Raw genomic sequence first — 21,091 nt, forward strand, 5'->3', positions numbered from 1 at the left:
TTAGGATGACAGGGAACCGGTTTGCATGGGTTGCAGCACTATGTGAAAAAACTGGTTTGGGGTGGCAGGAGCTTTGCAAGAGTGCCTTCTTAGAGCAAAAGGGGCTGTTCAAGCAAGGGCAATGGCCCAGGTGTGCCATCTCTACAGGACCTTGTTCTCTCCACCATCTCATCCCTTCTCCCAGCACACAAGCCTGTTCTCCCTGACTAGTGAGCTATTAGGACGGAAGCTCAGTTGGAGAAGAATGCTTCTGTGGAAGCCACGGGTGGAGTGAGTCACAGACAAGAGAGGGTTGCATATCTCTTAGTCGTAGGCCTGGCTTGGTAGCCAACCTCTTTGCAAAGCCCGTCCATATGACTCGAAGGGTCTCCTTAGGTGCACTTTTCAGTGTCATCAGTAAGGACACTGCCATGCATTGAGTTGGGAGGTGGTAGAGAGACAGATCTATGAGCCAGCTTCTCTTGCCATGTTTAAGAAGAGCAAATCCAAAGCTCCAACACCTTTCCTAGCTAGTACCTGGCTATACAACGGGAATGGCGCCCCCCCCCCCAGTCACTTGTGCTGCAAACAGCAAAGATACTTTGCATTTATACTTGAGTCCTTGAAGCACAGGACTACCAGCTAACAGTGCCTAAGAGAAAAAAGTGGGAGGAAATGAAAATAGGACTTGAATTGGGAGGGCAGAGGGGGGAAAGTAGATGCATGGAAGAAAAGGTAAGTGGGGGAGGGGTTGAAAGAGGGAGGAGGAATTATTGCAGTGTTTAAAAATGGCTCTATATGTATGTGCAAAAACTGAGGACACCAAGATGAGGGGAATGAAGAGTTTAGAGGGAAAGGGAGGCAAAAATAAAAAGTGATGGCATCTTCATGCTGAATTCAGAAAAGACAGGTTGGTACGGAAGAGGATAGAGCAGGAGGGGAGGGAAGAACAAGCAAAGCTAGAAACGAGCATGAAGGCTAGAAAGGAGAGGCTGGAAGTCTGAAACCATCAGGAACAAATGCCACAAGGGTGAAACAACTGGGCTGTCAGAGCGTCAGCGGAGACAACAGAGAAAGCCATGCTTTAGCTTGTGGGCAGGGAACTGGGTGAAAGGGAAAGAGTTCAGTTCTGCTCAGTTCTTGGATATGAGGACTACGAGGGAATGCAGATTTCTTGGCGGCAGATGGGAGGTCATGAATGCAGAGGAGAAAATAGGAAATCCAGCTTTACGGAGAGGTTGAGGTGGCCATACAGGCAGGAAGTGGGAGTTGCCAGTGGTTCCATGTGTCAGGGAGTGGGATGCTGACAGGAGGAAGATGAATGGAAACGGAAGGAGCCACCAGGAGCCTAACTATCCTTGTCAAAGGACAGGGCTAGCCTGCAACCAAGCCATTGAGGCACAGATAAGAATATCGAATGCAGCATGTCAGAAGTGGGGCCAGGAGCCTGCTGCCCACCTTTGTTCAGGGAGGGAAAGGATCCATCCAACCTCAGAATAGTACACATTGCATGCAATAACTGACCAGTGCAGAAAATATGCTGCTGAAGCATCAACTGAGAGATTACCATTTTGTGAAACCAATCTCTGGGCCATGTGCAGAGGGGCCCCATCGCATTCTTAGACCTTCTGGAACCAACACTCCTGAATTGTGGGACAGAGTTTTATGAATGGAGTGAAGATCACTGGCTCTCCCATTTGACTGATCTATGCCTATTGCTGGTTGTTCGGGGGGGCCTTGGTTCCTGCTGCACCCAGTGGACAGTCTGCGTCCATGGGGCTTTTTTGCCCCTGCAACTGGTTTTAATTGATTTCTGGTCAAAGGTCTGCCGTCTGGTTGGTTGCCTTTTTGCACTTGCAAAATGCTTCCACTGCAGGCTCCGCCATGAAGGGACCTATCTGCACACACACACCGCATCCCTCCCCCAGGGATGTCTCTTTTGATTCATCGTTCAGCTCCAGAGCCAGAAGAGGTGGAATGCGGCAGATATCTCTCTGCTTTCAGATGTCACAGCAGTGTCCCCACTGATCGGATCTTCTTGTTCCACCTGCAAGTGGGCTTTCGTGCTAATATTGAGGCAACCATAGTTCACTGGCTTAGCCAGCTTAGACGCATGGTAGACCATGGATTTGATTCACTCCGGGACGCTTTTTAAAGAGGGCAGCTGGCCGAGCTTCTCTTTTCTAAGTTGCCTTGCAGAAAGGCGAATGGCAAGCTCCTGCTCCTGTCGTCTTCTCCGCCTGCGTCGCCTTCTCTCTGCTGCTTCAGTGAGGGCTGCTTCAGTGAGACAAGGGCAGGGGTGGCCTCTGTGCAAGCTCAGTGGCCGGGGAAATAAGAAGAGCCTCCTCGGAGGTGCAGAACGCCTGCCCCCTTGCGGCCGTCGGGAAGGAGCCCAGCACGTCCAGAAGCCAGCTGATGATTTTGTGATTTCTGTTTGAGATTGCCTGTTGAATCTTAGGTGCTAGCATCTGACATTTTAAACAGGTGCCCAATTAGAGAATAGCCATTCACTAAGGATTATGTTCTGGTCAGTCTACAGCCGATGCACCCCAAAGCTGCAATCTTTCCAGCTTTGACCTCTTTGATTTGCGGCATGAAGTCTGGTCTCTAAATCATGCTGCATTTAAAAATATGCCCTGGTGTATGAATGTGTCACCTTAGGAAGAGCCATAGGCTGGTTTGAGTGGCCAGACACACGGCAAGTGCTGTTATAGAGTAACTACGAGTTCACCCAAGTCCACTTTTTCTGCATGTGAAATGTTTAAAGGGTTGGGGTTTTTAAGTTCAGCTACAAATCTAGGACCCCCCCCCCTTTTGGGGGGTTGCATCAGTGAAGTAAGGTAACAAAGTGATGTTTTCAAGAGACTGGCTACAGAACCAGGAGCTGCATGTAATCTTACTCTTGAGAGCAGCTGATATAGAAGCTCTAGGAAAAATCCCTGCTACTGACAGTAAACAGGGTTGAAATGGATATTCCTGTTGCAGGAAGCAGGCAGATTCACAGACTGAATCTAACAGATGAGGTCTTGTGGAGACACCTATATAGTTATCTCCTAATGTTAATTTTATTGCAAAACCACCCCAATTTTTCAAGCAGTGATAGCCACGTATGCAAAGCAATGAAAGCTAGGCTTTAACCTCAGCTTTATGAACTAATTAAAAAGTGGAATATAAGGAGACAGAAAAGGTGGGGGGAGGAAGGCCACTGCCAGCAGAAAGAGGTGAGGTGTGGAAAGCCGCCCCCCTGGCACCCATTGGGGGACAGGCTGGTCAGTCTTCCTGGTGATCTAATCCCATGTGCAAAGCCAGGGGATGGCCTCTCCCTCTCTTCTGTGCCATGCAAAAAAGCTCTGATTGGCTGCCCTTTGGTCCTTTTCGCAGGACTTGGAGAACGACTACAGATGCACCTGTCCTCAGGGCTTCTACGGCAAGAACTGCGAGATCAGCGCCATGACCTGTGCGGATGGACCTTGTTTCAATGGTGGGACCTGTGCTGAGAAGCACCTAGGAGGCTACACTTGCCACTGCCCAGTGAATTACCACGGTTCCAACTGCGAGAAAAAGATAGATCGGTGCAGCAGCAATCCCTGTTTGAACAGTAGGTGCCGTTTCTCTTATTTGGTAGACGAGAAAAATCATGTCTGGGGTTTTGAGTCTCAGTCAAGTGGGTGGGAGTGGGGAATTTATACATGCATAGTTGACGAGAGAGTGCCAGTCACTCTGGGGTGCCTTGGGCTGCATCTGCGGTGTATTTGCACACACGCGCATGGAGAGGATTGTAGTAATTGCATCTTTTTAAAAGCATGTTCAGCATCGCCCATGAGGAAAAGGGCAACTCAAACGACTGGGAGCATCAGCCGTCGCTTGTTGTGATCTTTGTCGTTCATGTCAGAAGCAACCTCGTGGTGCCCAAAATGTGTCTCTGGTCCTTTCCTTCTTAGAGGAGGCTGCTTCTCTGTATCCCCTGTGCACAACCCACAGTATCACAGGCAGGAGGAAATTAAGACAGCACTGCATGCGCTGATGGCCCATGAGCTGGTTTTGGGGGGCCTCTCAAGTCCTTCCTGCAAGAACTAGGCAAAGGGCTGCAGCGACAGGGCTTTTGGCAGCCACGTCTTGCACCTCTGAGGTCTCGGGTGCTGCGGCGGCGGTGGATGCTGCTCTTGACATTGTGGTTCAGTCTGGCAACTCTTGCTGTCTGTCACTTCTTTGTGAATGTTGTGTGCTTGTGCACAGAAACTCAACAATAAGAGCTGGACCTGTGTGCAGAGATGGCCAGGAAAATGTTGGAAAGATGCTGGTGGATGGACATGTGAGCCTGGTGCTCCTGTTCTCTAACCCAGTTCACATCAGGCTGTGGACTCACTCAGGAGGTGCTGTGAAAGGTTACCTCTGGCAGGTGGGCAGGGGTGGAAGGCTTTGACACATCAAATACCTGAACCCCCAGGGTTTGTTCCTGTAAGCTTTGGACCCTCAGATGACCTCCTCCTTGAAAAGTTTGTCTTGCTCCTTTGGAGGCAGGAGGGGTAAGAGAAGGAAAGGGACATACTGTCCTTATCTACAATAGCTTTTCTTGGAAGTTGCAGAGGGAGACAGGGTGGAAGGAAATGAGACCAGGCAGAGTCTTCTTCCCGTTCCCTTTCTTTCTTTCCTTCCCATGAGGATAGGTCACCAGTTTCAACTCTTCCCTGTTTGTGGCTCCACTGCAATGACATTTGGGTTGCCCAGTCTTTTGCAGAATACAAACCCCAGAGTAAAGCCCCAGGCCCTCAGGTAGCTTTGGGTCCAAGCAAGGAGTGGAAAGGACCCCCACGCCACCTGTTCCCTTCGTTGCTGCCGTGTCTCCCTCTAGAACCCCCAAGGGGAAGGAAGGAGGCGCTTCCCTCGAGTCTTCCAGAGGTCCTCAGCCGGCTCGGTTGCAGAAATGAAAATAAAAGTAAAACGGGGGCAACAGCTGGCCCTTTTGAGACCCTGACCTGTAAAAAAAAACCTCAGGAGACTAAATGAGGTGGGGGGGGCTACAGAAGAAGCAAAATGGACAACCACACCCCCAAGGCAATATGATGGGCTGCCTGGAGTCATCTCTTCCTCCAAATTTCAGCACGTGAAGGGGCATGGAAGGACGTCAAAGAAGGGGTCAAGCCTTGCAGGGTCCCAGAGATGTAAGTGCAGCTCCCAGTTGCTCCCCTGTGAAAAAAAAAACTGTCCGTTGTGTGGATATGGCCATGATATAGTTGATCCACTGGCGGCCCTGGACAGGCAGAGCTGGGAGCTGGCTGTGTTCTGTTCTTTTCGGAAAGAGCTTTTCTAATTTCCTAACAGTTATGTTGGCTAAGCCTTCTATGACATAATATCAAACATGAAGACTTAAACCCTCACATAACTAACAAAATAAGGAAAATGGCAGTCCCCTGCTCTCTCGCTTTAATCGAGCATCATGATTGGACTGGAAAGAGAGATTAGCGTGCTTCACAAACCGAAGGAATAGTGCAGGTAAGTTCTTTCTTTTATGTCGTTAATAATAATAATAATAATAATAATAATAATAATAATAATAATAATAATAATAATAATAATAATAATAATAATAATAATAATAATAATAATAATAATAATAATAATAATAATAATAATAATAATAAAGTTCATGGTACAGGCTGTGAATCCTGCCTGCTGCTCAACTGGGCCACAAGCAGAACTTTGGGGCTGTTCTGATCAAATTAAAGACCCTTTTCCTCCCTAAAAGGAATGCAGTTTATGTGCTACTGCTTCTCTAAACGAGGGAGACTGGGGAAAACTGTTCAGTCTTTTGGGAGGACTTTGTATAAACAGAAGGGACAGCATGAACACACCTCAAAAGAGAGAGGAGAGTTTGGGATTCCACACAAAAGGCTGCCTGGAAGAATGCAGCTGCTGGAAGACCTGCCCTTCTATCCAATTGCACAGAAGCCTAAAGGACGTGTTGCCACATATCAGGGTTTTGTACGAAAAAGCTGAACAAGGAAGCTGGAGATAAGCAGAAGGCCTCAAAGAGATATTGCACAAAGGTCTTTCTGAAAGAAGGTAGCTAAGAGAGGATTAAACCAAGCCAGAGAAATGCCCAAGCCACCTAAGTGGTCAGAAACTGAGATCAAGGAGTACCAACAATCTGGGAGTGACTTGGAGGAGGTAATATCCACTCCATGGAAACCTTGCAGCAGCTGCAGCGGCCAGCTTGAAAAGGGTCAAGTCATGCATCCTGTCTCTGCAAAGCAACACCAAAGAAAAACAACAAAAGCCATCCAACAGTTGAAAAGAACCTGGAAGCAAACAGGCTCAAACCCCTCAGCAGGGGGCCCAAGATGTGGCCAGATTCCTAACGTAAAAGGACTTTGACCCGCTGGAAGAATATCGTGCAGGGGGGCATTTTGCTACTGATTTTGCAAGAAATGGCCAAAGGATATCATTGTGACAGCATTGTGATCCTTTGGCTCCTTTCCTTGTACAAACATGGCTCCCCTCCAGAAAATAAACTTCTTTTACTGAATCTGTTTTTATCCTGAATAGCCTTGGATACTCGACCACAGAAGCAAGTCAGATAGAGGAGCAGTTTGTGTTCCTGATGTTCCTGACATGGAGCAGCTGCTACAGTGGGACTGCTGAAAAGTAGGGATCATAAACATCTTTGGGGATCTTTAAAGACCTAATGAAGACCTGGTCAGAGAATTGCGAGCACTTTTGAGAGTGGAGGGCCATGTCCAGAAATCCAGAACTCCTGTTGTCATTGTCATTTCAACTTCTGTGCTGCCCCACTGTGCACTACCTGGGCGGTTTACACCATATTTCTGCAAGGAACATTTTGTCCCAGAGAGGGAAAAAAAATTTTTTAAATGCTCTCGACAATTTTAAGAGCTTTCCAGCAAATACCTTTGACTAATCAGAGTGCTCAACTGACCCCGCCAGTGGCATCCTTGGGAAGTTTCTTTCCTCCTTGTTTTGTCATTGGGGATCTCAACGGCCTTTGAGAAACAATGAGCAATTGTCTTCATGGACGACGTGATGAAGTACACAGCACAGCAATGGAAGCCAAAGGTTGTGTTTAGGTGGTTTCATGAATCGAGATTGTTCACAGACTGCAGTCCAGTAACATTTGGAAGGCTGCAGGTCTCCCACCCTTGACAATCTCCAGGGTTGTTGTTTTTTTTTCCTGGCTGCCCCATCCTCACTACTGGTCCCAGGGCTGAAACCTCAAGGGACACGTGAGAGGATTAACCAGCCTCCTGACCAGCTAGATTGGAGCAACTGCAGCAGGTGAAATTTCAGCATCTTGGCGCACCCGATTCGTGGATATGCCTGGGCCCTTGAAACAGCCCTGTGCAGAAAGATGCTCAGCCCTCTCTTTTGTGGCGCTCTCCTTAGCGACGCCGTGCCATGTGCTGCTGCTGTCGATCGGGACAGGCATCATCACAGTAGCATCGCACTGGGCCTGGCCTTACTTTTGCTTCCATAACTGTAAGCCTCCAAAGAGGTAGCTGGGCTAATCTGTCCAAGCACCCTGGCCAAATGAAAAGGACTGGGGGAAGAAGAGGGAGGGCAGGCAGGGCAAGATTCTGTGGCACCTCGAGGAGGAACAGGTTTGTTTCAGGGCGAGCTTTCATGGCTCAGAATCCACTTCAGGTTATCTGAAGAAGGGGATTTTCATCCAGATATGCTCACACTGAAATAAACCTGCGAGCCTTCAAAGGGCTGCAATATTTTGTGTCCCTCCACTCAGCCACTTTATTTTCTTGCTTTCATTTTAATTACCAAGTCTTCCTGAAAAAGAAAAAACAAAGAACACCTTGAGGACACTGGGAATTTTCCTGTCATGGTCTCTGGCCACTACCTCATCATTCCTGGAAATGCCTGGGAAGAAGGCATGACTTTTAAAAAGCCACTTAAACAGATTTCCCAGGTTTGGGATGTGATGTAGATATGGTGCATTTTATTTTATTTCGTCTTCCTACTTCTGTGATGTATTATTTGACCAAGCTCATTTAAAATAGTTAAGCAAGGAGCGAAGGAGGTGTGTTTAAGGAGAAAAGCAGGGTAAAATATAGTATTTTAAATAGAATTCAAGTAGAATAAAGAAAGTGTGCTTTTTTGCCTTCTCCTAGCTGCCAGAGGGGACCAGTTGCAAATAATCTGCAGTCAGATGCGAGTAATTTTCCTTTTCTTTCCAGGTGGCCACTGTCTGGATCTGGGCCGCAGCGTGATCTGCAAATGCCGCCCGGGTTTTACCGGCTCGCGCTGTGAGCTGAACATAGACGACTGTGCGAGCAGCCCGTGTGCCAACGGGGGCACCTGCATCGATGGCCCCAACCGATACACCTGCTCCTGCACCCTGGGCTACGGCGGGAAGGACTGCGGCGCCCGCGTGGACGCCTGCGGCTCCAGCCCTTGCTTGAACAGCGGCACCTGCTACACCCATTTCTCGGGCCACGTCTGCGAGTGTTCGGCCGGCTACATGGGCTCCAGCTGCGAGTTCAGAGTCCAGGCTCCCACCCCCGTCAGCAGCCGGCGGGTGGCCGAAGGGCCTTTCCCTCTCGCCCTGGCCGCCTCCTTTGTCCTGGGGCTCCTGACCCTGGTGCTGGCGGCCTGCGCGGCCGTGGTGGTGCTCCGGCACCTGAGGCAGGGTCACAAGGCTGTCAAAAGCACCGTCCGCAACAATCTGGCGACCATCAACAACTTCAAGGAAAGGGAGGGCTTCCTCATTTCCCCTGGGCGCTTTAAGGTGTCCAACAGGGAGTCCAGATTCAGCGACCAGTTCAACTGCAAGAGGAAGCTGCTGGATCAGAGCCGGGAGTCCATCTGTAAGAAGTTGGAGAAGTAAGTGGCACCCGGTCTCTCCTTGGGTCTCCCTGCCTTTGCTGCCACTCTCTAGTTGGGTCATACCTTTGTTGCCACACTAAAAAGTTAGGAACAAGACAAGCTTCTGAATCCCCCAAAGAGTTTGCTTCAGGAATAGGTGTTATAAGATTTGAGGGGGCAGGAAAGCAGGGGGGAATGGAATGGACATTGTTGCTGCTGGGCGGGGGGGCTGCTGCCTTGGAGGCCAAAGGCTACCATTTTGGTTAAAGGAGTTGTGTGCTATCCATGTACAGTCTCCTCCCTTTCCATAGCCTGTCCCCCCCCAACTGTCCCCCACTGCCTTAGTGAGGCACGCCGGGTAGCAAAGGGAAAAGGGGAGCAGCGTGTTAGGGTTCTTGTCCACAACACGGGAGAATGGTCTCTCTAAAAGCTCACTCACGTAGCCAGGGAAGGAAACCGGTGAAGGAAGAGGGACCTGCCATTTTCAACAGGCTGAGAGATGCCAGGGTTCCACCACCTGGAGGAAGCAGGGACAGACCGGCCTGGAAGAGATGCCTCAGAGCAAGCTTTACCACAAACTCACACCAAATGCCCCAATCCCTTTGGGCAGCATGTCTGGGTCGAAACCGCTTGCTTGCTTCTCATCCCAAATCTAGTTGGGGGCCATCCAGTTAAGCGACACAATGTAAGATTCAGGGCAGATAAAAAGACAGACTTCCTTGAAGCCTTGAGTCAAGCTGCTGAATTCGCTCTCCCAAGATGTAGTGATAACCACCAACTTGGGTGGCTGTAAAAGGAAACCACAAAGAGCCACGGCGTCTCCCGTCTGCAAATCGCCTCTAGTCAAGGCGCCTGGGATTGCTCCCAGTTCCAGAGGCAGTGTGTGTGGCTGAAGGCAGGCTCTCTATGGGCTGGGGTGGTGAATGGCCGCTTCTGCTCATGTCCTGCTCGTGGGATCCCCAGAGGCAGCAGAAAGCTAGGCGAGGGAAGTGCTTGGTCCAAGGCAGCCCAGCCACTCACCAGCAGGGAAACTGCCCTTTGCACTGAGCCCGGACGATTCCCTAACTTGTCCAGTCAGCCAAGTACGTACTGCGCAGGTCCTGCTGAAACCTGCCTGGCGATATAAAGATGATCAGGATGAAATGCACTGCAGGACCTTCTTCTTCTAGAACTCCATGAATTATATTTTAGATCCCATGGTGCTATGGGAGAAGCCCCCCCCCCCCCATATGACTGTAAGCCTTAGCCGCCTCTTCTAAGCGTCTTCTTGGGATCTGGAGCTTTAAAAGGCTTGCTGTGATCTGGAGCTTCACAACAAGCCACTGGAAGCAGCCAAGGGCTTGATTCACATCCTTTCTGAAACGTTCTTGCTCCAACATTGAATCTCCTCATTCTGACTAGAAGTCACAGGCAGTGTGGCAGTATTTGTTCTAAACCTTTTCCTTTCGCCAAGGTTGCCAAAGCTTTGCAGTCTGTGAGACGCCTGGAAAATGAAAGGACACACAGGTATCTCTAAAGTATCTCTAAACATTTCACAGGCTCAGGTGCTTGAAAGGCCTGCCTTTTATGAGCACCTGTGGTTTTCTGCTTCCGTTAAGAGGACCCAACGAAAGGCAACAGGTATCTATTCTGAACCCTCCAGGTACAGTAGCACTTAGCCTTGGCGGTAACGACTCCCACCATGGCTTATCCAATGGGGTTGTGTTCTTGGCAGCGTCAGGCCAGCCTCCATCGAAGCGGGCTCTTGAGCTGGTCTCTCAAACCAAAATCTGGGAGGTTCAGTCACAGGCTGGTATGACGCTTGCCATGGGTTCTGTTTTAGAAGGCTCACTGCTCCTGGGAAGGCTTGCAGGTACCAGCCTGAGCAGTTCCTTTTCCTCGCACCTTAGTTAGTGCTTTCAGCTTTCTATGATAGAATCTGTGACTTTTGGGCATAGCTCTGCCTGTTGCAAGGCAAGTGCCGAACACTGTCCAAGTTACTTTAATTTGAAGTGTTCTGCTTCCATGGAACATAAGAAAAGTTGACCCATCCCAGTCAAACAGACTGAATTGACCCAAACAACTGAATGGGTTTAGCTTCCAAGCAAAAACTTTAACGAAACAATTCAATTTATTTTTATCTTGTTTGCTGCCTCAGGTGTTTATCAGAAAGGTGGGAGCAGAAATCTTATTGCAAATGAGGTTTCCTCACATGTCTGTTGGAGCCAGTGAAAGCTGGCATTTTAGTGGGAGTGAGGAATTAATCTTTTCCATTTGCTTCAGCCCCGCATCCCACTCTGCATGACAATTAAATTAAGAAATCATCCAGAAATTCAAGGTCATCTAATAAAATCAGTAAGTTCCAGAGACTAAGAGAAGGAACAGATAACATTCATCATTTAGGGCTGACTAGAGTAAGAATCGTGGGATGCTCGAGGGAAAAGAAGTCTAGTCACTGCACCAGCCGCTCCCCCCGAGAGGCCTGGACAGGCCCTGGCGCCTTCCCCCCCCCCATTCCAGAGGTCCTGGTCGACAACTGCCATTCTTCTCTAGAGGCATGAGCTGACCACAGGGTAATAGTGACAGGAAGGCCGATGACCCCTGATGGTCCCTACGTACCTGCCGGGCACCAGGTGGCGGGAGCCCTCCCGGTCGTGTCTCCTAGGACCTCTCTGTTTGCGCATAGCTGGAGATGTTCCTTATGTTACAGCTGATCCTTCACAAGTTTTTTTTCTCCTTCCTCCTACCCTGTAGTAAAAAATCGGGGACCATCCGGTCTGGTGTTCCTGCTGGACATCCCAAAGAAGGCACATACCACCCCCCCATCTACATCATCCCAGAGCAGACGGAGCCCTGCATTTATGCCACAGAGGTAATGAAAACATGCTCGCTCTTTGCTTCTGCTCACCCTGTTGCCCCCTCACTTCCTTGGGGTGGAGGGTCGGTTTGGGCATAAAGGACAAGGCCTGCCCTGCAGCCCAGAGATGTCGTTGTTTTGGCACCTTCAACTGCAGTGGGCACATGCCTTAGTGCCAGTGGTAGAAATGGGTACTTGCCAGCAAACGGTGATGCTGAAGTTTCCCCTCTCATCAGGTGTCAGGTGTATTGCTCAGTTTCTTCTTCGTGTTTCTTTTTTAAAAATTACATGAAATTACACTTTCATCTTTTGCCTTATTTTTAAAAGAAAACAAAATCTATCCTGTTGGTGACAAGCACCCCATTTGTAAGAAACAGCATTTGAGGAAGAACCCAGTTTTCCTAAGTTCCACCAGAAAGTGTATCCAAAACTGACAATTTTTTTAAAAAGTCCTTCAAAATTTACGTTTCTAAACCGAACGTTGGAATCAGACATCCTATAATGTGTTGAATTTCAATATATATGTGTTAAAATCCATTGCATCCCAGAAGACATTGGCATTGCCTTAGCCCCATGGGTGCTTCCCTACAAGCGACTGCCCTGTATCCCGGCAGTCTGTCTAGTGATGTCTAACTACAGGTGCAAAACCCACGCGCAAACAATCCCGGTGCATTAAGAAGCAGCACACGGAGTGAACGGCTGGGGCCACTGAGAAAATTTTCGTAATGTTAGACTGCTTCCTGAAAAGCAAAGACATCTCTTGACAAGCCTACTAGTTTATATTCCTTTGATAACCAATTAGCAAGATCCTGTTTCTGATACTTTGTGCAACAAATAATAATTAAACAAACAGTGAGGAAGGTCCTCCATTTCAGCCCAAAGCAGACCTTAGAAACAGCCCACAACTGGCACAGGGATATTCTGAACAAACATAAATCCCGGCTGGAGCTTCTCTCACCTTTGGCATCAGGCAGATTACCCTGTTCTCTCCAGGAACTGGTCTTCCAGGTTAACACAGGGGAGTCCTTGAAATCTGACTTCAGGATCCCAGAAAAGCTGCCAGAGGGACCTCCCTGCCGTCAGCTCTTGTCACAGCCTCCCTCAAAGGGCTGTTTCTGGCCCCTGACCTCCTCAACCTGCCCTGGCAAAAGCACTATTGCCAAGGTAAACAGTGGAAGGACACACAAGCACACAGAGGTGCACATCTTTTGGGATGCCACAAAGCTAAATGTTCAGGGCCTGCCCAAGAGGGCCAAACGAAAGGCATTCTATCCTCAGCCTTTATAACTGATCCCTGAAAATGTCTGCAGAGAATCAAGGTTTTGTTGTAAGAACAGAAACAGGCCCTGTTAAAACAGACTTAACGGATACCTGAGGAGGAGCATCACTGTGGTGGCCTGGCGACCGAGCTGCCCTCCGAACTCAGACCTCTTCTCCTCCTTCCAAAAGTACGCAGGGGGAGCCACACACCACAGTCCGGGCAGCCTTTCTCTCACGATCCTGGAGGGGTGGTTTGGGCTCACAATAACCGTGTGTGTCCGTCCCGTCCCCCCCCCTCCCGGGCTTTAATTTCTAAAGTGGGCACCAGTCTGTAATGTGAAAACCTATGAATTTTGCCTAGAAATGTGGAGTTAAATCCAACATCAGTCCCAACTGGAATAAACTCTCTGAAACCTTTATCAGAGTTGCCTGAACTATCCCATGGCTGGCTGGATAGCTCAGTGGGTTGGGCACCTGGCTATGGAGCCAGAGGTCAGGCGTTTGATGCCCAATGTGCTTCCCAGGGGAGGAAACTCCTCAGAAGAAAGGAAGGAGAAACCACTTCTGAGTACTCTGTGCCTAGTAAACCCTGAGAAGAGCTGCCACCAGTAGCCTGGACAGAATGTAATGATGATGATGATGATGATTAAATAAGGCATTCCCTTCATTTCACTGGGTCTCTTCTATCTGGGACTAAAGTTGGATGGAGCCCATCACCTTTCCCATGCAGCCTGCATGTCCCAGATCACACCCTCTCCTCTCCTCTCCTCTTCACTCACCCAGGTGAGCGGATGGGGCAGTGGGGTGTGAAGGAGGCGGTAGCCACCCTGCCCAGCCGACTGTCTCTGCCCTTCGGAAACTCTTAGCAGGGCCCCTCCTTAAACCCTGTATAGTGTGACATGGCCTCTTCCTGGGTCTGTCTCCACCGCTGTGCTGTGCAAATCCTCCGGCAGACGACAGCCATTCAGGGCCAGGGAACACACCAACCGAGAGAGGCTCCCTGGATTTCCTCTGCTCTGTAGATTAAATGGGAAAAGCATCCTTTTGCACTGATTTGACAGACTAGCTGCGCAGGAAGTCTCACTGAGTCGAGTTCTAGTTTGTACAAATACTGTGGGTAAGCCCGATTTTTTTTCTTTCCCATGATGCATGCCTTCAATGCGTAGGACAATTAACACATGCAATTATCTGGCAATGGATCAGAAACCCTCGCTCCAGCCACACATTTTGCTGAGTTGAGCTGTTGCTCCCCGCAGGCCTTTTCAAAAGGGCGTGATTCGCTTGTTCTGGCAACGAGGCAAAAGCTGCAGCATAAATGCCAACGAGTCTGACTGACAGACGGGCTGCTCCAAATGCTGTAGTGAGGAGTCTGGATCTGAATGAGAATGTTTACTAGATGAATGAAAAATGCAAATCCTAAACGAATTTTCTCCTGAAAGCAGCACCAACTAAAAGCGCCTGAACGTGAGACTGGGGCTCCCCTTCAGTCGGTGGAGGGTCCTTTGGAACCGGTTGCTCTGTTCTTGTGCTAGGAGGCCAAGCCATGTGAATCAGCAAAGGCTGGCAGGAGGGGAACCCTTGCCTGGCAGGGAGGAGGCCTGGCGGTCCCATGCTCCCCCTTCATTTCTCTCCCACGCCTTGGCAGGTCCTTCTCACTCCTTCTGTTCCTGTGGATTTCTCTTCCAGGGGAAGCTCTTCCCACTTGTCCTTCCACCTGTGGGTGATGCTTTGGGTTCTGGACTATGGTTTGCTGGGAAAAGGCAGCTGCTGTATTTTTTTCCCCCCTTAATGTGTGTATTTTTAAACTAACTGCTTTTGCTTTACTTGTGTTTTAATAACCATCAGATTCCTGATGGTATGTGCAGTAACGTTATGTGCGTAAATCACAGTGGCAGATTACCACTAGTTAATGAGTCACCACTTGGATTCCTCATCACAAGCCAATCGTGCAAATGAATGCACAATGAGGAATACAGGTGGTGACTTGTTAATTGGTGGATATTTGTGCCACTGTGCTTATTATGCCAAGGTAAATAACCAAAAGTATTCTGCCTGCCATCTCTAATTTGTTCTAACATTATGATTTTCTTCTTGTTTCATCTGTAACTGTTTTCAGTCTTCCTATGAACCACCTTGAGTATGGGAGAAAGTCAGGGTAGAAAGAAAATACATAAATATCAGCTAGTCTAAACAAGCTGGCTGCAAGAGGGGGAGTAAGCTGCAAGGGGTGGGGGGAGTGTTACCTGTGGCTTCCTTTGCCCCAAAGATCTCGGTTTGGACCCCAGGAAGCCACTGTAAAAATGTCCATGCCAATCTTGCCAGTGACCCTCCTTAAAGGGGTCTGGGACACATAGGAAAACCCTTCAAATCAGGATTCTAAAAGCACTCACATGGGGGGGGGGCGAACTGTTCTCTCAGATATGGGGCCCATCTGCCATGGGTAAAGAAAGAGAACCAAGGGGGGAGGAAGGCTCCTTTAGAGACGGAAGGACTGAGTTGTTCTCTCACTTGATTCCACGGATCTGGAAAAGCATGCAAGGACTTTGCGGTCGATGTAACCTCTAGACACAGAGCAGGAATCCTTCCAAAAATGCTGCCTGGTGTTTACTCCTTTCTTTTTGACATCCAAGAGAAAAGGCAAGTGGAGGGAAAGGCCAGGCATTCAGTGGCATGACAGGATCATGCAGAAACTGCAAACTCCATGTGAACCCCTTGAGACCTATCCAGGATGTTCCTGAAAAAGCAAATCTCTTAGCAGAGGTCTACCTGCATGCCTCCCTCCACCATCCCAGAGGGAAATGCCTCCGTTCCTGCAAGAACAGCCTGTTAGACCTACAAATGTTGTGGAGGGGCCATCAGCCATTCGGTGGGATCAAAGGACGTGTGTGAGTGAGTGAAGAGATCACTTTATAGAACTCCAGTGTCTGCTGTAGCTCATCTTCACCTTAAGACCAGTCATGTAGATCCCTATTTAGATGACGTAGATGATGCTCTGTGTGATTCATCTTTCTAATGTGGATGCCAGGAAGACAGTGAGCAAAAGCATGACAGAACAGGGCTTCCCAGCTTACACACACACCCCGAGGACCCTCTCATCTTTGGTCAGTCTGACAAGAGGAACCTCTTTCAAAGGACTTCCCGGCTTCTGGTGGCGTGGCATCACATGTCAGCCTCCGAGAAAGGGCTACTCTGTGCAGGTGTGGATGCCGGAGGAGCCGGCTGGCTCGAATCGCTGGAGGTATACTTACCCTGAAACCACTCCAGCTTCACCTCCAAGCCATGGGTATGACGATACAAGCAGACGTGACCACCAAGACTTCTCCAAAGGCACGGCAGCAAGTTTGTGTTGCTTTCCCATCAGCTGTGGGGATGCATCTGTCTTATTCAGCACACTGGTAAACAGAACCACCGAGTCCTCAGAGCCACCGAGGCAGGCAAGCCGAGACATCAAGACAAGGATCTCGGGGAAGGGCCTCTCAGGGATATTCCGAGCAGCGGACTTGAGGTTTGCCCTTCTCTCTGGGCCCAGTTAAACCAAGAAACCAAGACAGCAGCTTCACATCACAAAGGAAGAGCACGCACACAGCTGGATCCGTCCCTAGCCTGAGTTGTCATCTCTGTTTTCACCAACTTTGACCTCAATGGAAGTCCTCTGAAAGGGCAGAACGGAGAGAGGTCATCCCCACCAGGCCAGGAAGCTGCTTTTTGGACTGATTCCACCTGCCTAGGCACCTTCTCGGCATGCGTCAACCCCTGCAATCAAGACTCCTTTGACGGACCTAGACCGTAGGCTGCCTGAAGTAGCCTGATAGCATCAAATCCTCCCTGGTTCCAGATGTAAACCCACTCTCTGCTCTGACCCACAAGACCTTGCGGTCATGCTTTCCCTCTAGTCCAGGAAAAGGGAGCTGCTTCTCCCTCTCAGAGGGAAGCTGGGGCAAAGGGTCGCTACTCCAAGAACCTTTGGCCCGCTCTCCATTTTCGCCCTAGGATTCTTCAGCCCCTGCATGGCCGCTTTCACAAGTGCTGTGTTTGTCCCTGTGTGGACAGTTCCCTTGGACTGCTTTCTTTCAGGTGTCCTCTGAGTTAGCCTTAGCTCTTGTACGTACGAGTTAACTCAGCCAGTGCTCCCAAAAAAAGCACGTAGCCAGGAATCCTTTCCGTTTCCCACTAGGAGGTGCTGGTTTCCCTTTCAAGGGTTATGTCTGAGACACAGTATTGCGGCCTCCACGATCAGCAGCGACGGTAAAGAAGAGAGGATTCTGGGCCTTTTGTCTGACACATCTGGAGGTTATTAAGACCGCCTAAATTATCCTGTGAATTGATTGTGCAAAGTAGGGTTCCCCTAAATTCAACACAGAGATGATACAAATGGCTGAAAATTCTTAAGAAACTTCAGGTGCTTTGAAATAGTGGCTTGTTTGTTTCTTTGGGACTGTAAATTCACATAGTACAGTGACCTTGTTACTACTGCACTTTGCGCTCAATGAATAATGTTGTTTACACATCTGGTGTTTAAGAACCGCTAGGATTAAGATTCCATTGTGGGTTTTTTCCACGTCGCTCCTCTTTCCCCATCTCTCTGTGGAGGTCTCCTTTTTTTCTTCCCTTCCCTTCTGTAGGTCACAGTCTTGTAGGCGTGACAGAAGGGTCCTGTTCCTCCCAGCATTGCAGCCCGTTCTCGAAGGATGTGCGGCTGCTTTGGCAGCCTTGGGAGGAGACTGTCCGGCTGCCGCCTGGGCTTCCTCGGCTTCCCTGAGGAGGTGCCCCAGCCAGCTGGGCTCACTTCTCCTGATGCTGGCAGCAACCCCAGCCACGTCACCCTTCTCCAATGTGGAGGGAGGGCGAGGGCAAGACTCTCACACACACTCACACACACAACCCTGCCCAGAATACTCTCCTCCCCAACAGGGAAAGGGACCCTGGGCTTGGTGTGCAGGTGCCCTTTCCTCGAGGGACAAGGATATCCTGTGGCCACATGTGGGCTAAGGCCACGGCTAGAAGGGAGCCCTCTGGACGGCTGGACTTTGGGGCCTCGGGTTTTTAGGGTGGTGCCAGAGGATGCCGGAGGATGTGCCCCAGTTCGCCCTCCTCCTTTGTGCAGCTTCCTCTGAGTTTCCGTGCTGACGTTCACTTTTTGAAGCTTTGTTCCCCTTGTAGAGGAACAGTTGGTGCTGGCTTCATTCTATCCCAGGTTAGGGAGGGGGTGTTCTCCTCCTGGTCAAAGGGGTCACGTTTGCTGATTTACATGGCCCTGCCTGTCTGCCCGAGCAAGTGGCATGAACAGCCTGCTCCAAGTCACCCTCCACCACCTGCTGCCAAGAAACCTCCACGGTAAGTCAAATGCCCTCCTGTCCTGCTCAGCTCGGGCGCCACTCCAAACGATGCGGAAGGCTCCTCTCCAGCCCGCAGAAGGCAGGCAGGCCGGCCGGCCACGCTAGGCTGACGGGAGACTGCCTCTGGGAACACTGCGCGGCCTCTCCCAAGCAGGGCAGATGGGTCCTCTTTGCTGGCTCCAGGGGCTCCCCCTTCCTCCAGAGCCAGCCTCCCGTTGACGGTCCGCCTGGAGGCAGCACAATGCCAGAAACCCACGGCTGCCTTCCTCACCCCTTGCCCGCAGCCCCGATCCCAGCCCACCGCCTCTCCAGGCTCCAGAGGGCAAGGCAACCTGCCAAGGCCCTGGTGGTTCTCATCAGTCAGTCACTCGCCTTCCCTTCCTCAGACTGCAGTTGGAGGCTGCTGGTCTGGGAACAAGCCAGCCACCGACAGACAGACGGAGGCGACGTTCAAGGGCTCAGCCCTGGATGTGCCCAAAGCCTTTCACGGCCCCTGCTTCTGCGACACGGTCCTGCCTTAAGTCAGACTCCTCTTTCTCCGTGAGGCTATAACACAACGGCTGCTCACGGACTTCGGCTCTTGTGGGAAGAGGCACTCCCCGGCACATGAGGGGGTAAAGCAGGCCCTAAATCCTGCCCCCTCCAATCATGGGAATCTTCCAAAGGGAAGGCTAGGTGTACTAAAGAGGACGAAGAATGGCCTAAGAATGCTCTCCTTTTCAAGGCCTCCTCCTCCGTCCCTCCCAGAGAGGAGGAGTTCAGGAGGGGCCAAGTCCCAGAGGACTGGATTCATCTTTGGCTGAGTGGAGACCTCCTGGCCAGTCAGCAGGGAAGTGCAACAGAGGCCTTCCGGACTGAATATTAAAGGAGGTGTTGAGCCTCTGGGACACCCCACAGGGGTCAAATGCAACAGGGCTCTCTTAGCCCTCTGAAGCAGGGAGAGCCCTGGGATCTATCGGCTTAAATTAAAAGAGGCGTGTCGCATCAAAGGACTGGACAAAAGGGGGATGAAGGCTGGAACCTGCCCGCGGGCAGTGACCCATCTCTTGCCGCTTGGGAAGGAAGGAGAGGCGTTTCCACACCTTTGGGTAGAGAAGCCGGCATGTGGTTGTGGCGGTCCCTGTTGCACAGCATTTCAGCCACATACTGATAAATCTCTAGGCAAATCTAACAAAGAGGAAATCTTATATCATCCCGGGAGGAGACCACCCTGAGAAGTCAATGGGATAATGCAGAAGAAAGGAAAGAACGAAGCTGTGTGTGACTTCCAGCCAAACCGAAGTTCTGATACAGCCTGGCAGTTTAGCAAGTTGTAAACCAAACACACAGAAAGAGAGAGAGAGAGAGAGAGAGAGAGAGAGAGAGAGATGGGACGGCAATGTCGAATGTCACAAGCAGGAGATCTTCCGGTGCTCCCAAGCAGGGGGCAGGTGACTGACCGGCTGCCACAGATGCAACATGTAAATGGCTTTGGTTTAGTTTCCACTTCTTATCTTTGGAGATGCGCTACTGACTGATTTCAAAGGCGAAATAGTCGTCTGGTGAATGAAAAAAGCCAAAGTGACCCCAGTGAGGGTCTGCTCTGGTTTGAGCCATCGTCTGGAGCAGCATCTTCGACCATCTGAAGAATGGTCCACAGGGCATGGGTTTCACCTGTCACAGGGCTTTCTCCAGCTCTCCTTGGTGCCACTCTAACCAACCCATGCACAAAACAAGGGGGAGAGTTAAATTAAGGCAGACCCTGGCATTAAGGTTTTAACCTGTCCTCAGACTTGCGGGCTGCTCTCTGGACACCATGCCCACCTCCCACAGTGCCTCTTGGATGGAAAGCGGTTTACCTGTTCCTTGGACGGAAGCTCCTGATCCAGGAGAGATCCCCGGGGATCCTACACAAGGGCAAGAGTCTCTCTGTACAAGGGCTGCCACTGAGGTTTTAATCAAGAATGCATGATTAACACAACAGCATGGCTGCATCTCTGGGAGAGCCCTTCCGGGGCCCTTGCAGGAAGGGCTGCGCTGTTTGAAGAGGCAGTCTCCAGTCACTCTGAGCGAGGCGAGGCTGCCTTTCCTCCGGGCAGGCCTCAAAAGAGTAGGATCCCGTCTTTTGTTGTGGCCCCTGAGAGGAGCTGAGGGGGACATTTCCCAGGTGAGTAGACATAGGTTCCTGTCCCTAATGGAGATTGCCCTCTCCAGGGGCCGGGACGGAACCACCTCCCTTTCCAACTTGTTTGTTTGTTTGCTGGACAGCCGAGTCTTCTAGGTAGGCTCTCCCTCTTTGGACCTTGGCCTGGACCATTGGCTCCTTCCCAGCACTGTAGCATTTGCATAACATCTACAGCTGTGGACTGAAGGGAGAACGGAGAACATTGTGCTCAGAGTACACGCTGTATGAGTAAGATGAAGGCCTCCAGACCCCCTTCCCCAGAGCGACCCCGTGTTAGTCAGGGTCACCCAGCAAAAATGTGCAGGTTCATTACAGAGGCAGATAGGAAAAGGGAAGCCGCCTCTGTCCTGGCTTTCAAAGCCGGCGGCCGACCCATTCTTTTCTGACACGCGGAAGGAGAATGTGAAAATCCCAGTGTTTGCGTATCTGCCATTAAGAAAAGGTACACAGGAATCCAAATTTTGCACAATTGTCAGGCTGAGATGGTCGTGTCCAGAACATGGTGCAAAGCTCCCCCCCCCTTTTATGTCAGGACTGAGTTGGCCACCTCTTCTTGCCACTGCAGCCACTGCCCCTTCCCTCGCCAGAGGGAACAGCCTCCATCTTTTGGGTGAAAAGGTGTTTTGTGATATGAGGTGCAAGAAACTTCCAGAAACCTGACTGCAGCCGGAAGGGCCTTTTGGCTGC

At 50.3% G+C, this 21,091-nt stretch overlaps 1 protein-coding gene across 1 annotated transcript in view; it reads left to right on the forward strand.

The window, feature by feature from the left end:
• Positions 1–21,091, forward strand: part of DLL3 (delta like canonical Notch ligand 3) — a 36,573-nt gene that overhangs the window by 13,553 nt on the left and 1,929 nt on the right. The window contains exons 6-8 of the mRNA XM_072980168.2: positions 3,361–3,577; positions 8,181–8,826; positions 11,542–11,659. Coding sequence (XP_072836269.2) covers positions 3,361–3,577; positions 8,181–8,826; positions 11,542–11,659 — 981 coding nt within the window. The remainder of the gene's footprint in view (positions 1–3,360; positions 3,578–8,180; positions 8,827–11,541; positions 11,660–21,091) is intronic.

Source organism: Pogona vitticeps, chromosome 9 (genome assembly GCF_051106095.1).
Source record: "Pogona vitticeps strain Pit_001003342236 chromosome 9, PviZW2.1, whole genome shotgun sequence".
Taxonomy (NCBI): domain Eukaryota; kingdom Metazoa; phylum Chordata; class Lepidosauria; order Squamata; family Agamidae; genus Pogona; species Pogona vitticeps.